The sequence below is a fragment of the Camellia sinensis genome, chromosome 2 (genome assembly GCF_055761805.1).
Source record: "Camellia sinensis isolate YWXY chromosome 2, ASM5576180v1, whole genome shotgun sequence".
NCBI lineage: Eukaryota > Viridiplantae > Streptophyta > Magnoliopsida > Ericales > Theaceae > Camellia > Camellia sinensis.
In genome coordinates this window covers 81,392,638-81,418,227 of record NC_138962.1, presented here as the reverse complement: position 1 = coordinate 81,418,227, position 25,590 = coordinate 81,392,638, and the positions used below count along the sequence as shown (strand labels likewise).

General features: G+C 36.8%; 1 protein-coding gene across 4 annotated transcripts; it reads right to left on the bottom strand.

The window, feature by feature from the left end:
- Positions 1 to 315: 315 nt before the first annotated feature.
- On the bottom strand, positions 316 to 25,270 carry RECQSIM (RECQ helicase SIM). 4 transcript variants are annotated; one of them, XR_014361189.1, is made up of 18 exons: positions 25,040 to 25,256; positions 21,993 to 22,030; positions 21,280 to 21,887; positions 20,942 to 21,161; positions 17,344 to 17,454; positions 16,629 to 16,818; positions 15,971 to 16,322; positions 15,000 to 15,223; positions 14,509 to 14,565; positions 13,082 to 13,162; positions 12,690 to 12,753; positions 12,060 to 12,159; positions 11,844 to 11,927; positions 10,311 to 10,398; positions 9,730 to 9,846; positions 2,898 to 2,984; positions 2,161 to 2,253; positions 316 to 740 (listed from the first exon to the last, which is right to left on the bottom strand). XR_014361189.1 is itself a non-coding variant. In XM_082914924.1 (17 exons), exons 3-17 carry the CDS (start codon positions 21,875 to 21,877, stop codon positions 438 to 440), a joined length of 2,682 nt encoding a protein of 893 aa, XP_082771050.1. In that variant the 5' UTR covers positions 21,878 to 21,887; positions 21,993 to 22,030; positions 25,040 to 25,266; the 3' UTR covers positions 316 to 437. The 4 variants fall into 4 exon arrangements, 2 of the variants coding, with proteins under 2 accessions (XP_082771050.1, XP_082771049.1); XR_014361188.1 differs by lacking the exon at positions 21,993 to 22,030 and having other exon boundaries at positions 25,040 to 25,264; XM_082914924.1 differs by lacking the exon at positions 2,898 to 2,984 and having other exon boundaries at positions 25,040 to 25,266.
- Positions 25,271 to 25,590: the final 320 nt, after the last annotated feature.

The window sequence follows — 25,590 nt, the reverse complement described above, 5'->3', positions numbered from 1 at the left end:
ATTTCAAAATAAAATTTTACCAATTCATTGAAAATTAAACAATTATAAATGAGTCGAGAAATTAAAGAAAATGATAAATTAGAGATGTAGAACTCCAGAATAAATGCATAAAACATTTCAAATATAGACTTTTTACATTATTATTTTATGTTCATCTTGACAAATCTCTCAAATTCAATCTTCAAATCCATACCAAATCATATCAGAAAACACTATCAAAACCCCATATCGAAACCACTGGCTATACGACCAACTTTCATTTCAACTACAATAATAATTTGGCTAAAAATTGGAGATCAAAACCTACACCAATTAATATCAACTCTGAAATAGCCATTGATATCATTGCTCTTCAAAATTTAGATATACAATGATGAACAAACCAAATAATTGCTACAGTACAGATTATGTGAGTTGAATAATTCAATGACCAAGGTCTATTGTTTCTGTTTTGAGAGTTTTGAAGCTAACCTTCCTCTGACTGTTTTCAGATCTGGATTACGTTTTCTTGATTTTCTCTTGCGTGGATTTCTCCTTGTTCGTTTTCTTTCCAAACGCTGTCGGCGGATCTCGGGATCAGCCCAGCCTTTTCCCCATTCTGAGAAACTGGAATAAGGTTTGTCAATTTTTGGGAGCAGCATATCTGCTTCGGGATATACGTAGAAGGGTTCCTCCGTCTTGTATTGCAAAAATTTGCATCCCAGTTTTGTTGGCTCGGGGAATTTTATCTGAACACGGATCTGTAAAGCACAGTGAAGTTCGAATAATTAGACAAATAATGGTCCAGAATAAAGACATTCATACAATGGCACATGAACTTCCAATTTAGGTTCAAGATAAAATGAGGCACTGTTTGTGAAACAGGAAAAGTCATTGGGACAATTGTTGTACTGGGGTGTGTGTTGCCTTTATTAGAAATAGGTGAAGGTGGTTTTCTTTTTGGAGGTTGGGCCGAAACAGGTTTGGGCAAGTTCACCGGGTGGAGCTGTTGGATCAAAAGGCATAACATTCCAATGATAATGATGATTAGGAATACAAAATCCATTGTAAGGAACAACCTTGCACGAACTTAGCGAAACCTATCCCCAAATATAGCAGCTCATCTCCAACATTTGTTAAACATGCGGGGATGCAGAATGCCTTCTCATTGTCTAACCTGGAAAGACTATCTACACTATACAAGTTTGATTAATGCAACCTTGGCCATCTGTTGCGATAGGCAATCTTGAACAGTGTCGGTTTTGAGGGACAGCCGATGAAGCAGCCACTTTGGGTCTCCAAAAATTGGTTGAAAAAGGGGCACCCAAAAACTGTCAACTATTATACTTGCTCACACAAAAAAGCACACCCCCGCCCCCCCCCCCCAAAAAAAAAAAAAAAAGAAAAGAAAAAAAAAAGGCTTATTGATGTGGTAAATTATGTATAAAATGCTATTGACTATACCTATTACAATTGTTTCTGGGAAAATAAGCTTTTTAAAACTGAAATTGATTAAATTTTACAATTAGTCAACTATGTCACCAGAATGATTGAATTTGATTGATAAGTTGAATTATACTCAAGAATATGGAAATCAAATTTAAATTACAAACTGATTTGATTTTGCAAAAGAAGAAAACAAAAGTTCTCAAAAATGGGTCCATATTAGAAGCCCAGTTTGGATTGTTTTTTAATGTATAAAGGGCCCCATGTTAGAAGCTTTGCTTTGGGACCCAGAAAAGTCAGAGTCAACCCTCCTATTGAAATGCCTTTATGCTGAAAGCTTATATGGATACCCTAGCCAGGTTGTTATCCTGTTTAATCATTTGCTACTGCCTACCCAATGTTTCAATGCTTGTAGTTTACATCATTTTAGAACAATAAAAAGTGCTAAAACAGGAATAAATTATGCTTATTGAAGACTAAAGAAGACTAAACATTAGTCTTACACTAGACTTGGCTTCCAGAAAATGGATTTTATCATGGTGCAAAACTCAGCCAACTTACAGGATGGAGCGGCCGAACAGTCCATGTGTTATCAGTCTTATTGTGTCTCATTTGGAAAGAAATACACATGCAATTTATAAACATGATAGATATAACAGAATGATCAGTGACCTGAATATAACTAAAATTGCTAGCCAGAAAAACAGTGATAACAGTCAATGCCCGAGTTCATACCATGTCATCTCCCTCTCTGATAAGCCCTTTATCTGCTAAAATACGAGCAAGACCTCGCCACCATAGCGCATCACTTGCTACAAATTGTTGAGACTGCAAATATCACCATCACATGAAAAATCATCAGCAAAAACATGAAGCAAAGAGAAGTTCTATCTGCTTAAAATATCACAACTGCTAGGATGGAAATGACATACATTTGATATAATTTTTCCAACAAGAAAACACATTATGTGGATTCCATCATGATTAGCAGCAACACCATTGTCACTGTCACAGAACATAAATTCTAGTAGAGGATTCCGTGGGTCTCACTTGGTGTGGGTGCTATCCAGCAGTGGCTGCCTAGAGGTAAGCAAGAGAGCTATTTGAACACTGCTGGGAAGCCATGGCTAATGGGAGTGTACAGCGGCTGGGGTGGCCACTGTGGTGGCTGCTGACCTTGAGTTTTTGCAGCCTTGATAGCTGCCTTGGTGGTTAAGGAAGGAGGGGAAGAGTGATGAGTGTTTTTGGTGGTGCTATATATGTGTATGTATTCTACCAAAAGATTTCTACAATTCACGAGAAGCTACTGGTTGCCCAAAGTCATCAAAAGAGCTATGCCTACAACTGTTCAAAGTGGGTGACATGGTGTCCTTGAGGGTGTTGTCTTGGAAGGGAGTCACTTGGTTTGGTAAGAAGCGGAAGATGGCCTCATTACATCAAATCTTTCAAGATTCTTGACAGAGTTTGCGTACCTTGTGACTATTGCTGAGTCTTGTAATGCATAACGTCTACCATGTATTGATGCTGAGGAAGTATGTATAGCCCTTCCCAAGTTACCTCTGGAGTATGGGCTCAAAGTGAGTCATATTTGGGATTCAACTATTAAAAGATTTCAAAGATGTTTGGTGGGATGAAAAATATTTGTCTACTGACTTTCCTTAAAACACACAGTTGAGTTTACCTATAAACCTCTAGGGTTGAAAAGATCTTCGGGGAAATGGCTTTAGACATATGCTTGTGTGAGTAGGATAGAATTTGGAGAAGGGTGGCGGTGTTGAAATATGAAAGTATGAGGGATTTTTTTGATGAATATTTGTGTCATATGAATAGAGGATTTGGAAGGGTGACAACTTGACAAGTAGAACAATTTTCTAGTCATACTGAGTTTATTATTGGGAATAGTGAGAAGGTTCATTTGTGGATCTTCTTAATACTCTTTGGGCATGTTTGATTTGGTGGATTAGAGCATGAGATTGGGATTATTAATCCGTAGGCCCAATTATCCTATGTTTGTTTTAACATTTTAGTTTAAGATTATTAATCCAATGGATAATTAATCCAACAAATTTATAGGATTATTAGTAATGGGGTAGGGGTGGGATTATTAATCCAATGGATATTAATCCAATTGGATAGTGAATACCACACTAATTTAATAGGATTATTAATACTTCACTATTAATCTTGTGAATCAAACATGACCTTTATGCTATGCCACCTATAGGAGAGGAAGAAGATGTTCTATGATGGAGTTCATGGTCTTTTGATGGTACAGATATTTCGTTGCCTGGCTAAAAAAGTACTTTTGTGAGCTTTTGTACAGTTTGCGAGTTAGAAGTGAGTAACCCTTCTCTCAACCAATTCTGAGATTTACAGAGCTTACAATTCGAGGTGTATAGGGGCCTTTCAGATTTTTGTTTCTCCTTTGTACATGGCTGTCATTCCTTTTGCTATTCTTTTTTTTTTTTTTTTCTCTCCTCTGTTTTTGTTTTTGTTTTTATAAATAAAATAAAATAAAGAAAGGAACCAAGAGTAACTCCATACAAAAAGAGGCAACAAGGGGTGCAAGAAAAAACATATACGAACCATACAACCAAAACTGAATCCAAAGTCTACAAAATCAAAAAATTGGTTCAAGGATGGGTTCATTGTTTCCGAACAACTATACAAAATAGACAATAATAATAATAATCAGTGTGTTTGGTTTGAGTTTTCTGAATTAAGTTTTTTGAAAACAGAGTTTTTTAGTTTTCGTATTTTTTTTGTTTTTAGTGAATATTTTTAAAATTTTAAACATTTTCTTTTTACTTTTTTAGATGCACCTTACTTAGATGTATCTAAAAAGTAAAAAATTCGTGAAAAAATATTTTAAAAAATTAATAAATACATAAAAATACAAAAAAAAAAGTACTGAATTGTTGTATTTTTTTTGTATTTTTGGTATTTAGTGAATTTTTAAAATATTTTTTTTACAATTTTTTTACTTTTTAGGTGTATTCATATTAGATGTGTCTAAAAAGTAAAAAAATTGCTTAAAATATTAAAAAATTTCAGTAAAAAATAAAAAAAAAAACACCAAAAATAAGAAAGTAGAATTTTCTGAAAAGTGTTTTTTGAAAAATGGAAACAAGCAAGGTGAATAATATTCCAAATAGGCTCTTCTTTACCAAGAAAAGTTCTATTTTGCTCACACAAACGAACCACATTAACACCATAAGGACCTAACCCCAAGTGTGTCTCTGTGAAGTGAAGTCCCATATCGCATGGGTACTAAAGTAATGTTAAGCATATAAGTGTGATGGCACCCTCAACCCAAAAGCTAGCTATTGAGGTGAGGGTGCGCTCACGGTTATATGCTTAACATTACTCTAGTACTTGGGCAATGTGGGACTTCACTTCATAGTCTCCTCCTACCCACATGCACTCCTCCCCAAGACCATAAAAACTCCCTTCTCCCTAGTGATTCTGTAAATCTTGTATTTCCTTTTTTGGTTTAGGAGTTAGGGTTAGATAAACTAAGGTCTTAATGTAATCAATACACACAATTTGAATATACTATTCTCTTCAAAAAACTTACATGGTATCAGAGCCGTTCTCTGATCTGAAACCTTAGAGCCGTCACCATTGCTCTCTTGTTCGTGTTCATGCCTTCTTCTCTCAAGTTCATTCTAGTTCGACTTAGATGTGTGACCCATTATTCATCTGTTCGTGACCCATCTGCTCGTGATTGTGCCTCATCTCAGTCGACCCATCTAGATTTTCTCTCTATTCGTGGTATCCGGTAGTCGCACACATCCAGCGGGTCGACTCATCAAGTCGTTGACTCCTCGCAGCTCATCTTCTCTCTCTAGCTCTCTTTTGTAGTCAACTCATCTAGTTTCTGTTTCGTAAACATCAGCATTGCGACTCTCTCTCTTTACCTCTGGTTCACAATTGTGTTTGCACTCATTCGTCTTCAACTTTGACTTCAAATTTTGGTTCGTCTCTCTCAACTTCAATCTCCTTCAGTATCTCTCCGGTTCTCGATTTGTTCGATGGTTCTCAGCACTATTCTCAGACTCTGCTTGGGTATTATACTTTACACCTGCTATACTTGAGTTTATCTTATGACTTATAAATTTGACTTCTACCAAATATACCATACCTTTCAGTCTATAACCAACACACAATTTGGGTCTATCATTAAATTGTTACAGTCTAACTTTGGTGGAGGATATTTTAAAACTAAGTTCTATGAGTATCTGACCAATTTGGGTACCATTCACCAAACTTCATGTACTGATACACCGGCATAAAATGGTCGTGTTGAGCATAAACACCGTCATCTCCTTGAGACAGCTAGATCTCTCCTTTCTGCCTCTGTTTCGGCTCCCTTTTGGGGGAAAACTATTCTCACAACTGCTTTTCTTCTTAACCGTATGCCTACCCCCCTACCCTCTTGTCGTTCTCCTTATGAGGCTCTGTTTTCTCAACTTCCCAATTATACTCGCCTTCTTGTTTTTAGGTTTGTGTGTTTTGTCCTATCTTTCCGTCCTTCTTTCCCGGAAAGATAGGACAAAACTTAGTGCCCGGTCTGTCCTATGTGTCTTTTTGGGTTACAATCGTACTCAGAAAGGCTATCACTGTTACAATTTTGTTTCCCGCCGCCTTTATGTCACCCGCCATATTGCCTTCCAGAAACGTCTAGCTTACTTTCAGGTTCCTCCTATCACTGCTCTGGTTTCTAAAGAGGATCTGGTTCACATTGATCTATTTCCTTCTGAGGTCCCTCCTGATGTACATCTCTACAATACCCCATAACCTTGTTCCCTCTTCTTCTCGTACCACCCCTACTGCTGAGTCCCTCTCTATTGTCCCCCATGAGCCTATTCCATCCTCTCCATCTCCTCCCCTGCCTACTCCTTCTCCTTCTCCTTCTCTTTCTCTGTTGTTAGTCTATTCTCATCGCAAGGCTTTCCCTCCACCAGTTATCTCTGCCCCTGCTGTTGATCCTCCTGCTTCTAACGACTCTGCTCTTACTACCCGTAAATATCCCTTTCGCATCCGTAAACAGGTAGTCAAACTTGATTTTGCTAAAACATATTTTTCTCCTTCATACTGTACGTTTTTGTCTGCTATTCACTCTTTTTCAGAACCTCAATTGGATTCAATCTAAAGAGGATGAGTTATTTACCTTGCAGAAGACTAAGCGCTTGTTTGGGGTGTGATATATGAGCACACGCTTTATTTTTTAATCTTTTCTACTTTTTTGCATATCTTTTCGTAAAAAGTCAAAAAGTGCACTTATTTAGATCATCCCAAACAACCCCTAATACTTGGGAACTAGTTCCTTTGCCTATTGGCAAGAACCTGATTGGTTGCAAATAGATTTAAAGTCAAAACTCACTCTGATAGTTCTCTTGAGCACTACAAAGCTTGCCTGGTTGCTAAGGGTTTCTCACAGGAGCATAGTATTGATTATAAGACCTTTGCTCTTGTTGCCAAGATGATTACTGTCCGTATTTTGATTTTTGTTGCTGTTGTTCGTCATTGGCCTCTTTATTAGATGGATGTTGAGAATGTTTTTCTTAATAGCCATCTCACTAAGGAGGTTTACATGCATCCTCCCCCTGATTATTATCATTTCTCTGGACAAGTTTGTTGTTTTCGGCGTGCTCTATATAGTTTAAAGCAATCTCCTCATGCTTGGTATGATCGTTTTCAAACAGCTGTTACTGAGCTTGGGTTTCATCCTTATGCCCAAGACTCTGCCTTGTTTCTCCTCCACACGTTTGCTGATTTTGTTGCATTATTACTGTATGTGGATGATATGATCATTACTGGCTCTGACTCTTTTACTATCTCTGAAGTCAACATCTCTTCCGCACTTTCGAAATGAAGGATCTAAGACCATTGTAGTATTTTCTTAGTATTGAGGTAGTTTCTTCTCCCAAGGGCTACTTTCTCTCTCAGGCCAAGTATACCAATGAGATTATTCATCGTGCCAGTCTTACTGACACTAAGTTTTCTGATACCCCCATTAAGCTTAATGTGATATCAACACTGCTAATGATGTCCCTCTGGATGATCTTACTTTATATCGCGGGCTTGTGGATTGCTTAGTCTATCCGACGATTCCCTATGTTGTTCATGTGGTTAGCTAGTTCGTCTCTGCTCTTCGCTCTACACATTGAGTTGCGTTGGATTGGATTCTTCGCTATTTTCGCGGTACTATCTTCCGTGGCTTGCTGTTATCTTTTACTTCTTCCTTGGATTTGGTAGCCTATGCTGATGCTGATTAGGCTGGTGATTAGTCCACTTCTGGTTTTTGTATGTTTTTTGGCAATTCCTTGATTTCTTGAAAAAGCAAGAAACAAACTGTTGTTGCCCATTCTACTGCCGAAGCCAAGTACAGTGCCATGGCTCATGCTACTACTGAAGTTGTCTGGCTTCGTTGTCTCCTATCTGGCTTAGGTGTCCCTCAGTCCTCTCCGACCTCTCTCCACTATGACAACCGCGGGCTATTCAGATTGCCCATAACACTGTCTTTCATGAACGAACGAAGCACATCAAGATTGATTGTCACTCCGTTCATCACCATCTGCAGTCTGGCTCTATCTCGCTTGTTTTTGTCACTTCAGCTCTGCAACTTGCTGACTTCTTCACCAAGACTCATACCACTGCTCGTTTTCAGTTTCTTCTTAACAAACTCTCAGTGTTTTCGGCTAAAACACCTTGAGTTTGAGGGGGGGGTGTAAGAATATATTGCATATATTCCAAATTTGGTATAATTCTGATTGTGTATATATTAGGCATGATTGTAATTATGTAAATCTTGTATTTCCTTTTTTGGTTTAGGAGTTAGGGTTATATAAACTAAGGTCTTGATGTAATCGATACACACCATTTGAATATACTATTCTCTTCAGAAAACTTACACCGCATTACCCATGACAAATTGGATGTTCGGAGAAGGATTCCCACCCTTTCAAATACCTTTCCACAGGCCCACTCCATAAGACATAATAACCTACTTTGAAGCCCAACCAGCCCAAACACACTCATATTTACACTCCTTCACCCTCCTTCACCCTCCCATATCTCTCTCTCTCAGGTAAACCTCCACAACTATTCCCCAACAAAGCTTGATTGAAGATAGCAAGCTTATGTATGCCCAAACCATCTTCCTTCAACGAGAAATATTCCAATCCACCAAATAAGATTTAAACTTCTCTCCAAATCCACCCCAAAGGAAGACACACCGTAACTTCTCCAACCGTATCACAATTGAAGTTGGAATGGCAAATAATGACAAATAAGTAGGAACTAGGAAGGATGGATAAATTACTCTTAATCAGCATCAACCTCACACTTCTAGAAATATACTACCTTTCAAATGTGTTGTTGTACCTGGTCATTTAAATCAGACCTCTATATCGATACAACAAGGAGTTTACCATGGTCAGTGTAATGAGATTTATGGAACTAATCATGCCTTTACGAGTGCGCCCAGAAACATAGGCCGACTGTTGAGCCCACTCTAGCTCAACCACACCACCCAGGGTGCGAGTTGCGGTGATTAGTTGGACCTTTGATTAATTAACATTTTTCTTTTTACTTCCTCCCTTTTTCTTAATCCGTAGGAGGTAAAATTAAGGTTGTTGTTCAAGTTAGTAAAGTTATTTCATTGTAATTAGACCTAACAAGAACGGAATCACGCTTTGTAGGATTTGAACCTCTCCTCCTGCCTAAAGGCATAAATTGAATCTGGCCTTTACCTTTTCTGAGTGAGGTAGCTCCCACCTTGCCAGACACCTTTGAAATCTCTCAACCACCAAGTCCCAAACCGACCTTGCTTTAAAAGAAGAACCAAGAGGCTAATCCAAAGAAGAAGAAGGCAACAGCTCAAATTTACAACCAATGATTGGATTAGATGCTTTTATTTTACGTCCTTTATACTTTTTTATGTAACCAACTAGGTGATGGGACCATTTCTTTTTCTTTCTTTCTTTTTTTCCGTAAATTTTGCATTATAACATAGTATCAATTTTATTCTTTCAATACCAACTCCATGTCTTCTCTCAAAAAAGCAAACAAAAAAATTATTGGGCTAAAGATTTTAATGACACTTGAAATATTTGGGTCCAAGTCTGCACGTGTTTACACATAGTGGAAGATGTAAGCATTTGTTTCTATACATACACACACATAGTTACATTACATGTGTGGGTACACATGTAAGATTGACCGATAGATATCGTGTATGTGTGTGCTTTTCTTTAGAGAGAGAGAGAGAGAGAGTTGTCAACCAGATCTAGAAGCTACCTGTTCTCTTATTCTACCAACAAACATCCTGATGTTTGGCTTCTCCATGAATCTCTGTTCTTTGTTACTAACAGAGATTACACTGTCATATGAGTCGCCTGCAAAATTGATCAGTCCCTGAAATTCAACATGTATGTCTAATTAGAAAATATGTCCCTACGACCATTTTTTTTTAATAAGGAACAAAAACTTCATTAACAAGAAAGAAGGAATTATATGTACTGAAGAGTTAATTCAGATTTCTAATTTAGTGTTAATTCATTCCTTAATTTCATCTACTAGACCATTAATAGTAAACATAGAAAGAATAAAATAAGAAAACAAAATAATATAAAAATTACCACCAAATAAAACTTAGCTTGAACAATTTCAACTAGCTCACATTTGAGTTACATAAAAACAAACAAAACATGTCATGCAGCCAGTATTAATTAGTAATTAGTCTTTTACAAATCTGAAGAACTTACAACTTGCTAAGAACTTTATGGGAAATAAAAGTGTTAAAACCAAATATATACATACACCAAAAAAAAAAAATAAATAAATAAATACAAAGCAAATGAGATATCAGTAGCACTCACATAATGAGCGACAATAACACGCATAAAAACATCTGCCTCAGCCTTCAAATTCAGCATTTCAGGAGGACCATTTACACAGACATCACACCTGCACGTAAGAAACTGTAGTAAGAAAACTTTTATTGGGGTGGATGCAAATAAAAAATTGAAATCCGACAATTATAGAGAAGAGAACTATAGTTAATAGTTTACACAACAATAACCATTCCATTATTGTTGGTAATAGTAAAGGGTCCACTCACTGAAATTGTACTTCAAAGCATAGCTATTATATAAAAATTATAGGGCCAAATGATGGGTAGACAAACTTTGATTGTGTACAAGGCTCCCAATATAGACATGTAACAAGGGAAACAATGATATCACATAAGACCTAAACGTAGTCCTTTGACCAAGCTATTTTTATGACTTTAGAATTCTATTCAATACAATTATGATTCTTGTATACACATCAATTACAAAAATACAAAACTTTATGTAATACAATTTTTTATATTAACAATTTCATAATGTGGAAGAATGAAGCTCAATAATTTCATTTTGATTACTATATTATCTAAGTTACTACTACTCGCTTACTATTTTTTCCCCAAGAAGCATGTACACAGACATGGACACGCAACTCGACACATACATGCCTACAATTTTTTCTTATATATTGTATCCCAAGTTATTTTGTTCAAACTTGTAATAAGTTTCATGAATCTAAGCGATTGATACTTGTGTCTCTAGGACTCCAAAGATTGTCTCAGTCTAAACAATATTGAAAAAAATAATAGGACACGTTTGGACAAGTATCTAACGTGTGTTAGGAAGTGTCCAATGAGTAGTGTCAGACACTGGTTCAACACATGTCTGACACAGACACGTCACTTTCTTAGAAGTCTCTGTGGTACCTAATACATTCTTGAATTGTGGTTTCCATGGGTATAACGTCAATTTTGAAAAAAATAAAACATAAAAAAAGACATGTTGGATACCTTAGGCAGTGTTGGGAAGTGTTTGAAATTTTTCGGTAAAGCATGAAAAATAATTAAATTAATTTTTGAATTGTGTGACAACCACAGGGTATCAAACATGGGTTGGAGCGTCGACAAGGTTCAGTGCCTAACACCTATTTAACATGGGCATGGTGCCTCCATAGTAAGGCTTCCTTCTCGTTAGAGTGTGAATGTTTTGAATATAAAATTACCATGGGAGTCATGCCAGGAACATACCACATCTTACATGGCAAGCATATAATTTAAATAGTGGCCAAAGCACATAACACATCTTACATGGCAAGCATATAATTTAAATAGTGGCCCAAGTGCCAAAGGGAAATATAAGAATTCTTATTCCTATTTTGTCTCTCCCTCTCTCTCATTTTACGTGGCTCCACCTGTTTCAGTGGTTCATGACCTGCTGTTGTAGAGCCTAGTCGTTTAGATTGCCAGTCTATATGGTGTCATGGTCTCAAAGTACACATAAAACAGATAAACCTACGGCAGCTGCTATGTAAAGCACAGCCTCAGGAAAAGAATCATCACATACAGTTGACACTTCTGATAGCTAAATTCCTCCCCAAAATACTCTACAAGGATTTTGGCTCGACAACTTGAAGTATTCATTCCATACCTGCAGGGTCGACAAGAAAGGAAAAAAGAGAAAAACTTAAAAAGAGAAAAACAAAGAAAGAAACTGTGAAGCACAACATGTTAAGGCATGGTAAAAAAACAAATGAGACTCCACCACAATATATTTGACAACCTGAAGCAATCAGATAACATCCTGTAAGCTTGTTTTGTCTGATCTTCACTTCTTCGACTTGGCAGAAGTGACGGTATTCTTGAGAGGTTTGCATATAGAACTGCGTTGACAAAACCAAACAGATTTTAATATATATATTCAGTGCCTCTAACTTCTGGAGAAGCAACATGACTACTGTTCTGCTAAATGAACACAAATATGTGTTTGAAAAAAATAGGGTAAACTACCAATAGATCCTAATAGTTAGACTTCATTCTCATCAAGTCTTATTGAAAATAAGTCTTTGTAAAATTGTGGCTAAAAATATATTTTTTTTGACAATTTTTTACATACGTCGCTAAAAATTGACAATTAGTGACTTTTTTTTGTCATAATTTTTATAAATTGTCACTAAAACTTACAATTAGTGATATTTTTTTATGACAAATTTTTTTCCATAGGATCTATTAGACAATAAATCCACTTATTAGGACTTACACGTAAGTACCCCTTGAAAATATAGGCTGAAAAAAGGATTTTGAGTTGCCAGTTCTTTGGGAAAGGTACTTTTATAGGATATATATGTTAGTGGTCATTACCAACCATAAAAGATTTATTGCCATATATTTAACAAAGAATGAAGGAACTCACTGCAATCTGCTAATTTCCCATCCCTCCCAGATCGACCAGCTTCTTGGTAATATGCTTCCAAACTCTGTAAACAGACTAAATAGTTATGAGAAGCTTGCAACATCAAACAAACGAAAATGAAAAGGCAGGAAATAGATAAGCTGGGCATAATCAACATATGAAGTTAAAAGTGGAGGAAACTTGAAGTAATGCAATTTACGAGACTTAAAATATGAAGGCGGCAATTTAAAAGATTTGAAATATATGCATATGCTGCAGAATCAACGAGTGACTGAAAAGTATACAAATAATCAGCATTGAGGCAAACAGCAATGATAAAATAACTACAAATGGATTCAGATAAGTCCAAAGCACTAAACACATTGCCAAGGCATCAAATCTAAGAAATATACCTGCGGCCAGCCATAATGAATGATTCTTCGTACATTTAACTTGTCAATCCCCATTCCAAAAGCAATTGTTGCAACAACCACCTGAAGATTTGACATAGGGATCTATATTAACTCTTAAATAATTTCTTTTAATAAGTATATTAACTCTTAAAATATAAATAAAAACACAATGAGTGAAGAAATTGCCTTGCATGCAGTGAAAACTACAAGCAATTTTTCCCCCCCTCCATGAAACGATGTAAAACACAAAAGTTATAAAACTAATGACATCATGTGCTTGATGAATTTTGGTCTTGCTTTCTGGTTACTTTTTATTTATTTATGACAAGTCGAAGTTAGCAAAAAAGTGAATACCTGCCAATATGCATTTAGACATTTTATTTAGAGACATGGTACACTTTATTCCCAAAACAACAAACTTAGAGAACCAAAAACCGTTCTCTTACTTTTTCCCTAATTTTCTCTTTGTTATTAAACCAAATATATATATATATATATATGTAAATGAACTGGTCTCCCCTTAGGGATTGATGCAGACAAAGCTAGAGCAGCATGCAGGTTACATGACAATGTGGCTCCAAATTGATAAAACTTCTGGTACTTAGTTATGGAGTTATTTCTTTTAGTTATTAAGATGCTATCATCTCTCTCTCTCTCTCTCTCTCTCTCTTGTCAATGCAACTTATCCAGGTAGTTCATGTGGGAATTTATTTCCTCTAACAACCCTCCGTGCATGCTATAGTTATCCTCTTCCAATCAGTTGTCACAATTATGGTTGGTGCCTAATTGACCAGGGTGTAATGATAACATCTTAACATCTTACACCTAAACTGGTGGCTCACCTTCTCCAAGCAACTGGTAATATATTATAGGACCAAAACATGACTATGTTTGGGAAGTGGGTTTTGTGGCTTTTTTCGCTAAAATAGCCACAAAAAACAAAATAAGCTTTTTAGCCCCATAAGACAAAACATCACATCCAACCCATAATCATTGCATTCTTTCTTTCACAAAAAAATCAAAAAAGCCAAAAGCCCTTCCCAAACCAGGCTTTTTAGCCCCAGGCCAAAATAGCCAAAAAAGCCAAAAAGTCAAAAAGCCAATCCACTTCCCAAACGAAGCCTAAGAGGCCCAAGTGAGACAATGATAGGCTATCAAAAACATAGAAGAGATGGGAGAGGAAGTTGACATAGCTTTTTATTCTTTTTATTCTTAATAATCTCTCAGGTCTCAGCTATTAATCCTTTGTGAATTTACAAGGGTATATTTTTGACACTGCAGAAATATCTGAACTAGAATTAATTTATAATCTGACTCTACCCTCATTAACATGTACACACTTTTTCAAGAGAACATTGGATAAAGCATATGTCAAGAGAAAAACAAGAGAATTTACGAACTGTATTAAAAAGTTTCATAGTCCATACCTGTAAGACATTTTCATGAAATTCATTGTGCACCTGCCTCAGATGCGATCTTGGCAACTGGGGAAAATAAAAATCATAAATCACTTGCATAGCAAACAGGAAAAAGGACCTCAAACACTAGAAGAAAGCTGGCAGAATAAGAGTGATTGCAACCTCATCACTACCCTTTTGTGACGACATTATCAATCACACAAAAAACATTAGCACGGAGGTTGAAAACGTGAAAGTTAATAATGGTGTTTCTGTTGCCCCAAGGAGAATGCATCAATTTTATAAAGTTAATAATCACTTATTGAATAAAACTTCCAGCTTCCACTTTGATCGTTCATGAGACTTAAGATTTCACAAATTTTGAAAACTAGGAGTGACAAAAGTCTAGCAAGGCTAACGAGTTGATTTACCTGGAAGAGAGTTAGAAAACCATTATCAAAATGAAACAAACTAATGAATGACAGGTAATCCAAATTAAACAGGTGTTCAAAAATAGTTACCTTCGCATTATAAGCAGCAGCCTTCACACCACACTTGCAAAGAAACTTTGATATGCTTAATGTTTCTTTTCTGGTAGGTACATATATAATTGTTGATCCTTCTAAATGACCTTGCTGAAGTTTTAATCCTTCTTCCTGTTTGTTAGGTAGATCATTTATCTCACGTAACCCACAAATATCTGGGTCCTTATCAGGTGATTGACCAAAGAATTCACCACAGGAAACTGCAATGAGTAGATTCTAAAGTGAATGTTCATGTAAAAGAAAAAGAATTATAGAAACACATTCTTTAGTTAGGGGAAGAGAAAAGAAAAAAAATTTCAAAGATCTCCACTTTACCATGTATTAGACAATTAGAAGAGTAATAAGATAAATGAAGTGACTAGAGCCACTAGAAGAAACATTTATTTCTCCAGGTCCACAAAAACTAATTGCTAAAAAAGTGAGGTGATTTGGAAGATTCATAAATAAGCAAAAAAATTCAGCCAAAGTTACTAATACATGTTGAACATAGATGAGCCCCTCTTCCTTATCATATCTCTCCAATTCTGCCACTAAACGAACTGATTAAAATTTTAAAGCATTTCATTCTATTTTCTTGTCTCTTCTCTTTGTTTATCCCCTCTTCCTTTGAGTGAGAACCAGAGAATGCATTCATGAAGAAATCATTTTATGGTTTCATTTGTGATTTACCATCAAATTCTACCTATTTAGACAAAGAGGGCTGTTATATATCATCAAAACACTTCACCTCCGGTGGTTTCCCATTTGTCATGGTGGGTCAAATTATATTTTAACTTTGGTGGGCCCAACGCATACACATGCAGTTTATTGTATGGATACATGTGGGAGGTGAAATACATCCGGTGATAAATATCATTTTCCATAAGAGAAATTATATATGTTTAAGACCAGCAAATACAACATGAAACAACAGAAGAAAAATTCTAGAAAAGTTGACGAAATATTACCATCCAAATCATCTACACCCATTAAAAGATCACACTCATCTTCCAGAAATTCAACCGACAACTTTTTCTCATTTGAAGCAGTTGACTGATTTGCCTTGGATGAACTTACATCATCATCATTTTCAGAAAAGGAATCATCCACAATAGTGTCCAGAAGACTCTGGGACATTCTATCTGCCTCAAATACGCTATCATTTGAAGTGTTACTGGAGCTATCTGAATCATGCTCTAGATCTTGTAACATCACATTATGCTTCTTTTTATCAGGCCTTTTCTTTCTGGTATATATATTTATCAATTCACAAAAATCCTTCTCATAAGAAGATGGGGATGATGTTCTACTATGCTTTACCTGTATATATCAAAAAATGAATAGGAAAGATTACTGCAGGAATGAGTAGATTGATGCACACATTCCCACACATGAGTCACCTTAGTGTCAGAAAATTTATAGATATTTATGTATAGAAATTCTGGAATTGACATACCCAAGGTCTAGAATCAAAATTCAAAAAAAAATTCATTGTGTGCTACTTTAAACTTCTTATTAATGCATAAAAATGCAATAAAAGAATACAAACATACCCACGTGCATGTGTGTTGCATCAAAAAAAAGTTTTGAAGGCATTACAACCACACTTAAAAATATATAACTCACCGAAAATCGAAGATTTGGCCGGAAAAAAGAAGTCAGCACAATTTTTGTTGCATTCGACATGCACAATGAGTTCAGGATGTCTTCTCGAACACGAACGGTGGCAGTAGCAGTCAATGCCATCAGTGGTATGTCAAATCTTAAAAAATTTAAATTGTCAGCCCTGAAGTTCTCTCTCAAAACGGACAACCGCCTAAAAATGCATGAGAAAATATCCGTCAGAAAATCATAATAATTCCATTCATTAAATCGAAAACATAGGTTGATGTGAGAGTATGTGTAACATGGAGAACAAGATAGAGAGCAAGTGGCAACAAAAACGTTGCTAGAATATCATACACAAATAAGTGGTTGGGTAACTTTGAACTGCAAATCATAGGTGGAGTGGAACCGATGTTACCAATCATTGCACAACCATAAAAGTATAGGAATTATAAAGGTGGACAAAATAAAGAAATGCATAGAAATTATTCTCTGTTCATGCATATATATGAACCTCATAGCATATTTTTAAATTGAGTCAATCATAATCAATCCCCCCTGCCCTGCACACACAAGAACTGCACCACACAGTCGCTAGGGACAATCACTAGATTCCCAAGGTAATTGTACTACTCCATGCATTTGTTTACAAAAGATCCAAATACTACCATGTCTGTACAAGTGACATGGACTAGAAACACCAAATGATATATTCAAGCAGATAGAAAATATAAACCTGTAATCGGGCCGAAAATCATGACCCCACTTAGAAACACAATGGACTTCATCAATAGCAAAAAGTGCTATTCCGCGGCTTTCCGCAAGGCTTTGAAGAGGTTTTATCAGTCTGCAGCAGAATGTATACATCTGTATTTATTAAACATAATTGCAGGCACCTTCCTAAAATACGTAGGATCACATAAACCTCTTACCTTATGTTAAAATTGATGTATTATTGATTGATTGATTGTATATTGATTGATTAATTACAATTCCTATACAATCTATATATAGAAGAAAATGTGGTAGTAGGTGTAGTGGAGGTGATAGTGGGTTAGGTGAAGTGGAGTGTGTGGTGAAGTGGAGGTAGGTGAAGTGGAGTGTGTAGTGGAGTAGGTGAAGGTAAAGATGGGAAATTCTAACAGCCCCCCGCAAACTCAAGGAGGATAGAAACTAACCAACTTGAGTTTGAAGAGATGAACAAAACAAGAAAATACATAAAAATAAAAAAAAAAAAGGATAGGAGACACTGTATGGTCGTGTCAGACCATTGGTGAAGACACTGTATGGTGGTGTCATAACGTTGCAGAGGACACTGTATGGGGGTGTCATAACGTTGTAGAGGACACTGTATGGTGGTGTCATAACGGTGTAGAAGACAGTTTATGGGGTCATGTCGGACCGTTGTAGAAGACAGTTTATGGGGTCATGTCGGACCGTTGTAGAAGACAATGTTGTGACAGTTTACGGAGTCTTGCTGGACCCTTGTAGAAACTAACCGGAATCAATGTCGGGACAGTTTACAGAGTCTTGTCGGACCCTTGTAGAAACTAACCGGAATCTATGTCGGGACAGTTTACAGAGTCTTGTCGGACCCATAAAGGAGCTAACCGGAATCAATGTCGGGACAGTTTATGGGGTCATGTCGGACCGTTGTAGAAGACAATGTTGTGACAGTTTACGGAGTCTTGCTGGACCCTTGTAGAAACTAACCGGAATCAATGTCGGGACAGTTTACAGAGTCTTGTCGGACCCTTGTAGAAACTAACCGGAATCTATGTCGGGACAGTTTACAGAGTCTTGTCGGACCCATAAAGGAGCTAACCGGAATCAATGTCGGGACAGTTTACAGAGTCTTGTCGGACCCTTGGAAAAGCTAACCGGAATCAAATGTCGGGACAGTTTACAGAGTCTTGTCGGACCCTTAAAAAGTCGCACCCTCAAAAGGTGTGCCCAATTTTGTCAAAAGGCGTGCCATCAAAAGGCGTGCCCAATTCATCAAAAGGCGTGCCATCAAAAGGCGTGCCATCAAAAGGCGTGTCCACTTTATCAAAAGATGTGCCATGAAAAGGCGTGCCAGTTTGTCGGGCGGCAAGAGGCGCGCGATACGCGTGGCTGCCGCGGCTATTTAACCAAGACGAAGGCTGAGGCTGAGGCATACCATTCTGAAACCTCTGAAACCAACCCTTCGCTGAAAAACTCTGCCTCTGCGGAGAGAGAAACTGTGGAACACTTTGTTGCCATTCTGTCACCAACCCTTCCGAACATTACCAGTCTGAAATTGCTATTTCGCTGAAACACTTAGCAACCCAAAAACATGGCCTCTTCTTCCCGTCCAGTTACCCAGAACTTGCTCACGCTCTTTCCAGAACTGAACGAGCCCACAAGAGAAATAACTGGTGCGGTGGCCAGTAAACCGCAACCAAATACCTCTGGTTTTGCTCCATTGAACTTTCCGATGCGGTCGGTGGAGCAAAAAATGGCGATGCAAACTGATATTGAGGCTAATCAGTATACTCTGAAGTCATGCGTGGAAACCATGACGGCGGTCACAAATTTGTCGAACCGGTTGCAGAGTAGGATAAATGAGGTGCAGCATTTAAATTCCCAGCTGGCTCTGCTCCAACGCATGTATAAGGATGCGCGAGCAGAGATAAGCGTGCTAAGGGCAGAAAATAAGGAGCTGAAGCGGAAGGCCACCGTGATGTTCCGATTTGGAGGGCCGCCATATGCTGCAGTGGAGGAGCAGGGAGGAGGCAACTTGCTTGGTGGTCTAGGAAGCACGGAGGCAACACCGTCAAGGGCCGCCCAGGACGGAGGCAAAAAGAAGAGACCTGCAGTAGAGTAGAGAAGAAAAATCCCGCTTGTGTATGTGGTTGTTTGGGTTTTGGTTGTTGGGTTGTTTTTTTTTTTTTTTTTTTTTTTTTATGTAAAATGGTGATCGGGGTGAGTCCCGACATGAATAAAATAAGGGAAGGTTTGGTGTGCAATTCGGCCTCTGTTTGTTGTTGTTTTTTTTTTTTTTTTTTTTTTTTTTTTTTTTTTTTTTTTTTTTTTTTTTGGTGGTGGTGAAAATAAGAATAATAATAATAAATAAAAGGAAGTGGTGGAAGGTAGGGGAATCAATGAAGGCTAGTATAATATATTGGAGTGGGGAAAAGAATGATGAGAATGTTGAGTATATAATAAAAAATGGGTATTTGAAAGAGATTAAAAAAGGAATTTAGAGAAAAAAAAATAAAAATAATAGATTTAGAAATTAAACGGAAGAAAGAGTGAGGAGAAGCCCACGTGGGTGGCTTTGTTTTTTTTATTTTTATTTTTTTTTTTTGAAGATAAAATAAAATAAAATAATAAAATAAAGAAAGTGTCATAAAAGGGATGCACATGGGTTCTGAGGTGGTTCATAATAATAATAAGAATAAACGGAAGTGGGAATAAAAGGGATGCACATGGTTCTAAGATAAAGAGAATAAAGAAATATTATAATAAACATATTAAAATAAAAAATAAAAAGTGCTCTGGATTATTATAAGACACATATTATAGTCGCATGCTTCTGATAAAGTGGAGAGAGAGAGAAGAGGGCCTGTATTTATTTGTGTACCTGAGGCTTTAACAATTCATGATTTAGCCAAACAGATTCAAGGAACTGATAAAGTGAAGAGAGAGAGAAAAGGGCCTTTATTTATTTGTGTACCTGAGGCTTTAACAATTCATGATTTAGCCAAACAGATTCAAGGAGGGCCAATGTCTTTATTAACGGTGGCTTTAGGGGTCGACGCTGATGCAGCGGTAATACCAACCTTGTTTGCAAGATCCAAAGGAGGAAGCAGAGGCTACACAGATCCCCCTTGTTTTAAAGAGGGAGATCAGGAACCGATTGCTGAAGATTTCCACCATTCACAATGGGATAGACTCAATTCTTCGGAGAAAACAAAAACAAGAAAACTTCCAGAGGAAGAGAGAGAAGAGACTGGGCTTGATGACAGTATTGTGTGCTCTCGCTTAGTGAAAAAAAAAAAAAATTGAAGGTATGTGTAGAGGTCCGGCGGGCGGCCAAGGCGAGGTTGCCGCCCGCCGGTGAAGCAGAATTAGTAGCTTATCAACCTTGCTCTGATACCATGTTAAAATTGATGTATTATTGATTGATTGATTGTATATTGATTGATTAATTACAATTCCTATACAATCTATATATAGAAGAAAATGTGGTAGTAGGTGTAGTGGAGGTGATAGTGGGTTAGGTGAAGTGGAGTGTGTGGTGAAGTGGAGGTAGGTGAAGTGGAGTGTGTAGTGGAGTAGGTGAAGGTAAAGATGGGAAATTCTAACACCTTAAAATTGTCTCTGGACAGACATAGATAATGTCATACATGCCTCGCATTGATTTCTGCTCAATGCTACTGTCTGTTTGTCCAGAACCAAGAAAGCAGGCTGACACCCCATGTTTTGCTAGCTTTAAGCATTGATCGTGCATCAAACTTATCAAAGGTGAAATGACCACCACAACTTTTCCTGTTAATAGTGCTGGAATCTGAAAACACAAGGACTTCCCTATAAAAGGGTAATTTTTCTGAGATGTTGAGAATCCATAAGTGCACTTGACAAAATGAATGGTAACATATGTAGAAATAAGTTCTAAACAAACAACCAAACCACATAAAAAAGATACCAGATCCTGTTGCTGCAAGAACAAGGCAGTCTTGGTGGGCTAACCAAGCAGCCAGAGCTTCCTTTTGGAAACTCTTCAAGGATGAATATCCAAAATGCTTGTATAGCAGATTATTGACTTTCTGCTCCCAATCGGGTCCAATATCCAGCTCTTCTTGGCAGCGAAATGGCAGTATAGATTTTTCGGGAGTGGTTTCCAGATTGCATTTCCTGGCATGAAAAGGCTCATTTGATCCTTTCACAGGCTTGGGCAACACCTGTGATCCAGAGACTGATACATTAGATTCAGTATTGGTTTTGCTTCTTTTGGGTCTACCTGTTGATTGGAGATGTTCCATTATAGTTGATTGTCGCATTCGATCAGAAGAACGAGAAGCTGACAATGCTCTTTTGCCCAGAGCTTTCCCATTGCTTGTAGAACATTTAGAACTTGCTGAAGCAATGGTACTATTTCTACATGAACCATTCAAGATAAATTCAATTGCATCCTCCAATGATGGGCCCACTGCTTTAATGGCTTCAGTAACATCAGAAAACTCAAATCCCATTCCAATCAATTCTGCAACAACTTGGTCAGAAGATACGCAACTGCTGTCCATGGTGTGTAAACTGTTTCCATGAAAAAGCGAGGGGAAAGAAAAGTACTTTCATAACCCATGAAACATGTACATAACAGGAAATAAAGTTAACAGAAAATTTAACTTGAAGGCTCACCTAGCACATCTGAATGATGAATGTAACCATTGCAAGTTCTAATACATAAAAGAATTATTATTACAGTTACTCTAATTATGAAGAAGTTAATAATAAAGCAAGATGCTTCATATGAAGTGGTTTGCATCAAGTTGGCAATTGGCAAAAAGCCTCGTGCTCCATTTGATTGCTAAAAGGAGGTATAGTAAAGAGAAGAAAATCATTATGAATAAAAAAATTTACATGATTATGGACTCGAGTAAATTATGAAGTCCGGACAATACACCTAGGCTTAAAGGCCAGATAAGTTTCCCAAATTCTAGCAAGATAAACAGCATAAAAACATAAGATTCAAAATATTTATTCGGTCAGTTACACTTCCCATGTTAGAAGCAACTAAACATATGATTCAAATATCATTCGGTAAATAGGGATTAGTTTGTCATCCTCAAAAAATATGGCAGTTGGGATACAAGGAAGTTTAGATTATTCAACCAAGCTTTGCTAAGAAAATGGTTGAGGAGATGTGCAATTGAAAGAGATTATTTCTGGAGAAGGGTGGCAGAGGGGATATTTGAAATTGTGGGTGGCGGGTATAATAATGAGGTTCGAAATTAACGAAGGATTGGTGGCGTGGAAAGAAATACAAAAGGCTGCATGGAAGTACATGTAAGATGCCACAAGAAATGGTTTTGGATGATAGCAGGTGTGTTGTGGGGATGCAACCTAAAAATCTACTTCCTTAACTATTTTGCATTGCCTCTAACAAGGAGGCTTCTACAACAGACAATGTATGTATGTAGTGCCCCATCCAAAATCGCTTGGGTAGGAAAATTCCATGGGCTACATAAATGAGTTCACATTTATGTTACCTAGAACATGGATCAATTCGGTATGTGGAAAGGGAATAGGAACGTAGTGCGCCACACGCTCTATATTGAGATACAATAGGGGTAAACATGTATAGATTATACTATAAGAATTTAAGATAATTCTAGAGTAACTGTTTTAACAATTTGACACCTAATAACAAGCATTAAAGCCGTGATGTCCAAGCCCAAAGCAAAGAATATCGTTACTTTTTGGGATTGGGTGGGATAGGGGGCATTACAAATTACAATTATTGTTGGAGCAAGACATGCCTCACTGTGTGTAGAACCAATGTGTTCTATGGACCAACTTGTTACATCACACAACAGAGGCGTTGTATAAGCCGACTCTAAATCTGTATAAGCCACCTTTTGAATTCCAGTGAGAACCGTTGACCCCATGAAGATGTGCGATCTTGAGAGGCGACTATAATACCCCATCCCACATCACTTGGTAGGAAAAGATATGGGCGATGTAAGCAACTCACATCTCTTTTGGTATTACTAAATTTATATCCAACATGGTAATTAATGCCCACTGTGTTTAATTTATGGCAATAATTGTGTAGAAAAATTAGTTTTTTGCTTGAGACAAAGTTGTAGTGTTCCTCTTTATAAGTTACTGATGCATTTCACAATATTAAATGCAATAGGCACTGTAATTGTATCTATGTAGTTGATTTGGTTGGGTTTTATGTTTGAATGAGTGGTAATGTATTATTATTATTATTATTATTATAATCCACGGTATCTCCCGCTCGGCCTAACCCAATTGGACCCGAGTTAGCTTGTATCTGGGCAATGAGAACTAATCCCTGAAGGCCCTAAAATTAATGACCGGATAAACTTCCAGTGGCCCCTTGGGAGACTAGAATTCAAGATATTGGATAGGTAATGTATTATATATATTGATAATCTAGGGTATCTCCCCCCAACCTAGCCCCATTGGACTTGAGTTAGCTTGTATCTGGACAGCCGAGAACTAATCTCAGAGGCTCTAAAGTTAACGACCGGGAAAACCTCCAGTGGCACCTTGGAAAACTCAAACTTGAGACCTTGGATAGGTAATGTATTAACTCAAAAATGATAATAGATGGTTTTTATTCTCCGAAACATCATCTAGGGCAGCTTCAGAAATTATGTTCCTTTTTGTTAGCTTCTATAAACCAAGTGGACAATGTATAGTTATTTTGTAACACTCTTTTAGTTGTATCATGGAATCAAAATACAAAGAATCTAATTTGCAATCTTTTACTTTAGTAAACCTTTCATAATAAAATATAGGGTAAATTACAGTAACCTCCCTTGATGTTTGAAAAAAATTACAATATGCCACACAAGTTTGGCATAATTAGACTGGGCACCCCCTAAAGTTTTAATTCATATAACACTTGGCCCCTTTTTCATTAGAAATTCATTAGTCATATGAATGAAAAAATGATGTTATCATCTCTTTTATATTAGAATGTACATGTTATCTTGTGTATCTTTGTATCTTCATATGCCATTTGCATTAGTTTTAATCTCTTTAACCTTACTAAAAGGGAGATCACTGTAATTACGTCAAAACTATAGAGCTTACAGTATCTTCTCCAAACCACAAGGGAGGTCAATGTAATTTACCCTAAAATGTATATCATTCATTTTTTTTAATCTCCTAATAACATAGTATTAATCTGGGCCCTTAACATAAAAATCATGGCTCCACCCCTGACCACGATAATTTGTCTCAATGACAATTGTTCTTCTGATGCCATTACATTAGCCAAAAACATTTTCTTGAGTCTGAATCAATTTCTTCATTTTCTGGATTTGATGTATTGAAATAACAAAATATGTCCGGTACAACTCTACACAGTCTCATTTCCCAGCAAGTCCTGTATTGATAATTTGTTCATAAAAAAAGAAATAACAATTACATGTGGCATGATCAAGGTACAAACAAATCAGATTAATCAGATGTCTGTGTGCCTGTCAGCTTCAAATACCAAAATTAATACAAACCAAATGTGAGTCACATTACCCCTGTTTGGTTGCAGGTAAACAGAAGGAAAATACAAGAAATAAAACGAATCAGAGAAACATATAGAGATAAACAATGTGAGTTACTGAATCAGAACAAACAACAAGTAAAGCGATTTGCTAAAATTGTAATAAAAATTGAGGAACAAGATTTAGGTAAGAGACATTTTAATTTACCTGCAAAAGAAAAAAAAGTGATTCGATGGTGGACAGAACGAAATTGAAACCCTAGAATTGCAGAGAGCTGGCGGAGTGAGAAGAGAGGGGTTGCAACGGAGCTAGTGATCGTCTGAAATCGACGCTCGCCAATCGCCGCGCCAAACTACGATCTTGAATTGAGGGAGGAAAAATGCTATGGGTGTATCATACGACGTCGCCTAATGTCTTGTCATCCAAGTATTTTCTTTCACCATTTTGGTTTTGTTCTCTTAAATTTGTTTCAGAATGTTTTTTTTTTCAAAAATTAAAATTAAAATTAATTTATTGAAAGAAATAAAAATAAATTTAAAAAAAAACTTAATTCACTTTGCTTGTTTTTGGTTTTCCAAAAATACTTTTCAGAAAATTCAATTTATGTTTTTTTTTTACTGAATTTTTTTAATATTTTAAGCAATTTTTTTTTTTAATTTTTACACCCACCTAACATAAATACACACAAAAAGTATGGTAAATTACATTGACACCCCATGAGGTTTATGTTTATTACAGTTCCTCTCTCACTTTTTAAA

What these genes read in the sequence shown, in the direction of transcription:
- RECQSIM (XM_082914923.1), bottom strand. Translation starts at nt 21,877, where the DNA reads ATGGACAGCAGTTGCGTATCTTCTGACCAAGTTGTTGCAGAATTGATT. An exon ending in TTCATGAAAATGTCTTACAG is followed by an intron (nt 13,163 to 14,508) that starts GTATGGACTATG and finishes TCAAATCTTCAG; the next exon opens with GTGGTTGTTGCAACAATTGC. An exon ending in GTGTTATTGTCGCTCATTAT is followed by an intron (nt 9,847 to 10,310) that starts GTGAGTGCTACT and finishes GTTGAATTTCAG; the next exon opens with GGACTGATCAATTTTGCAGG.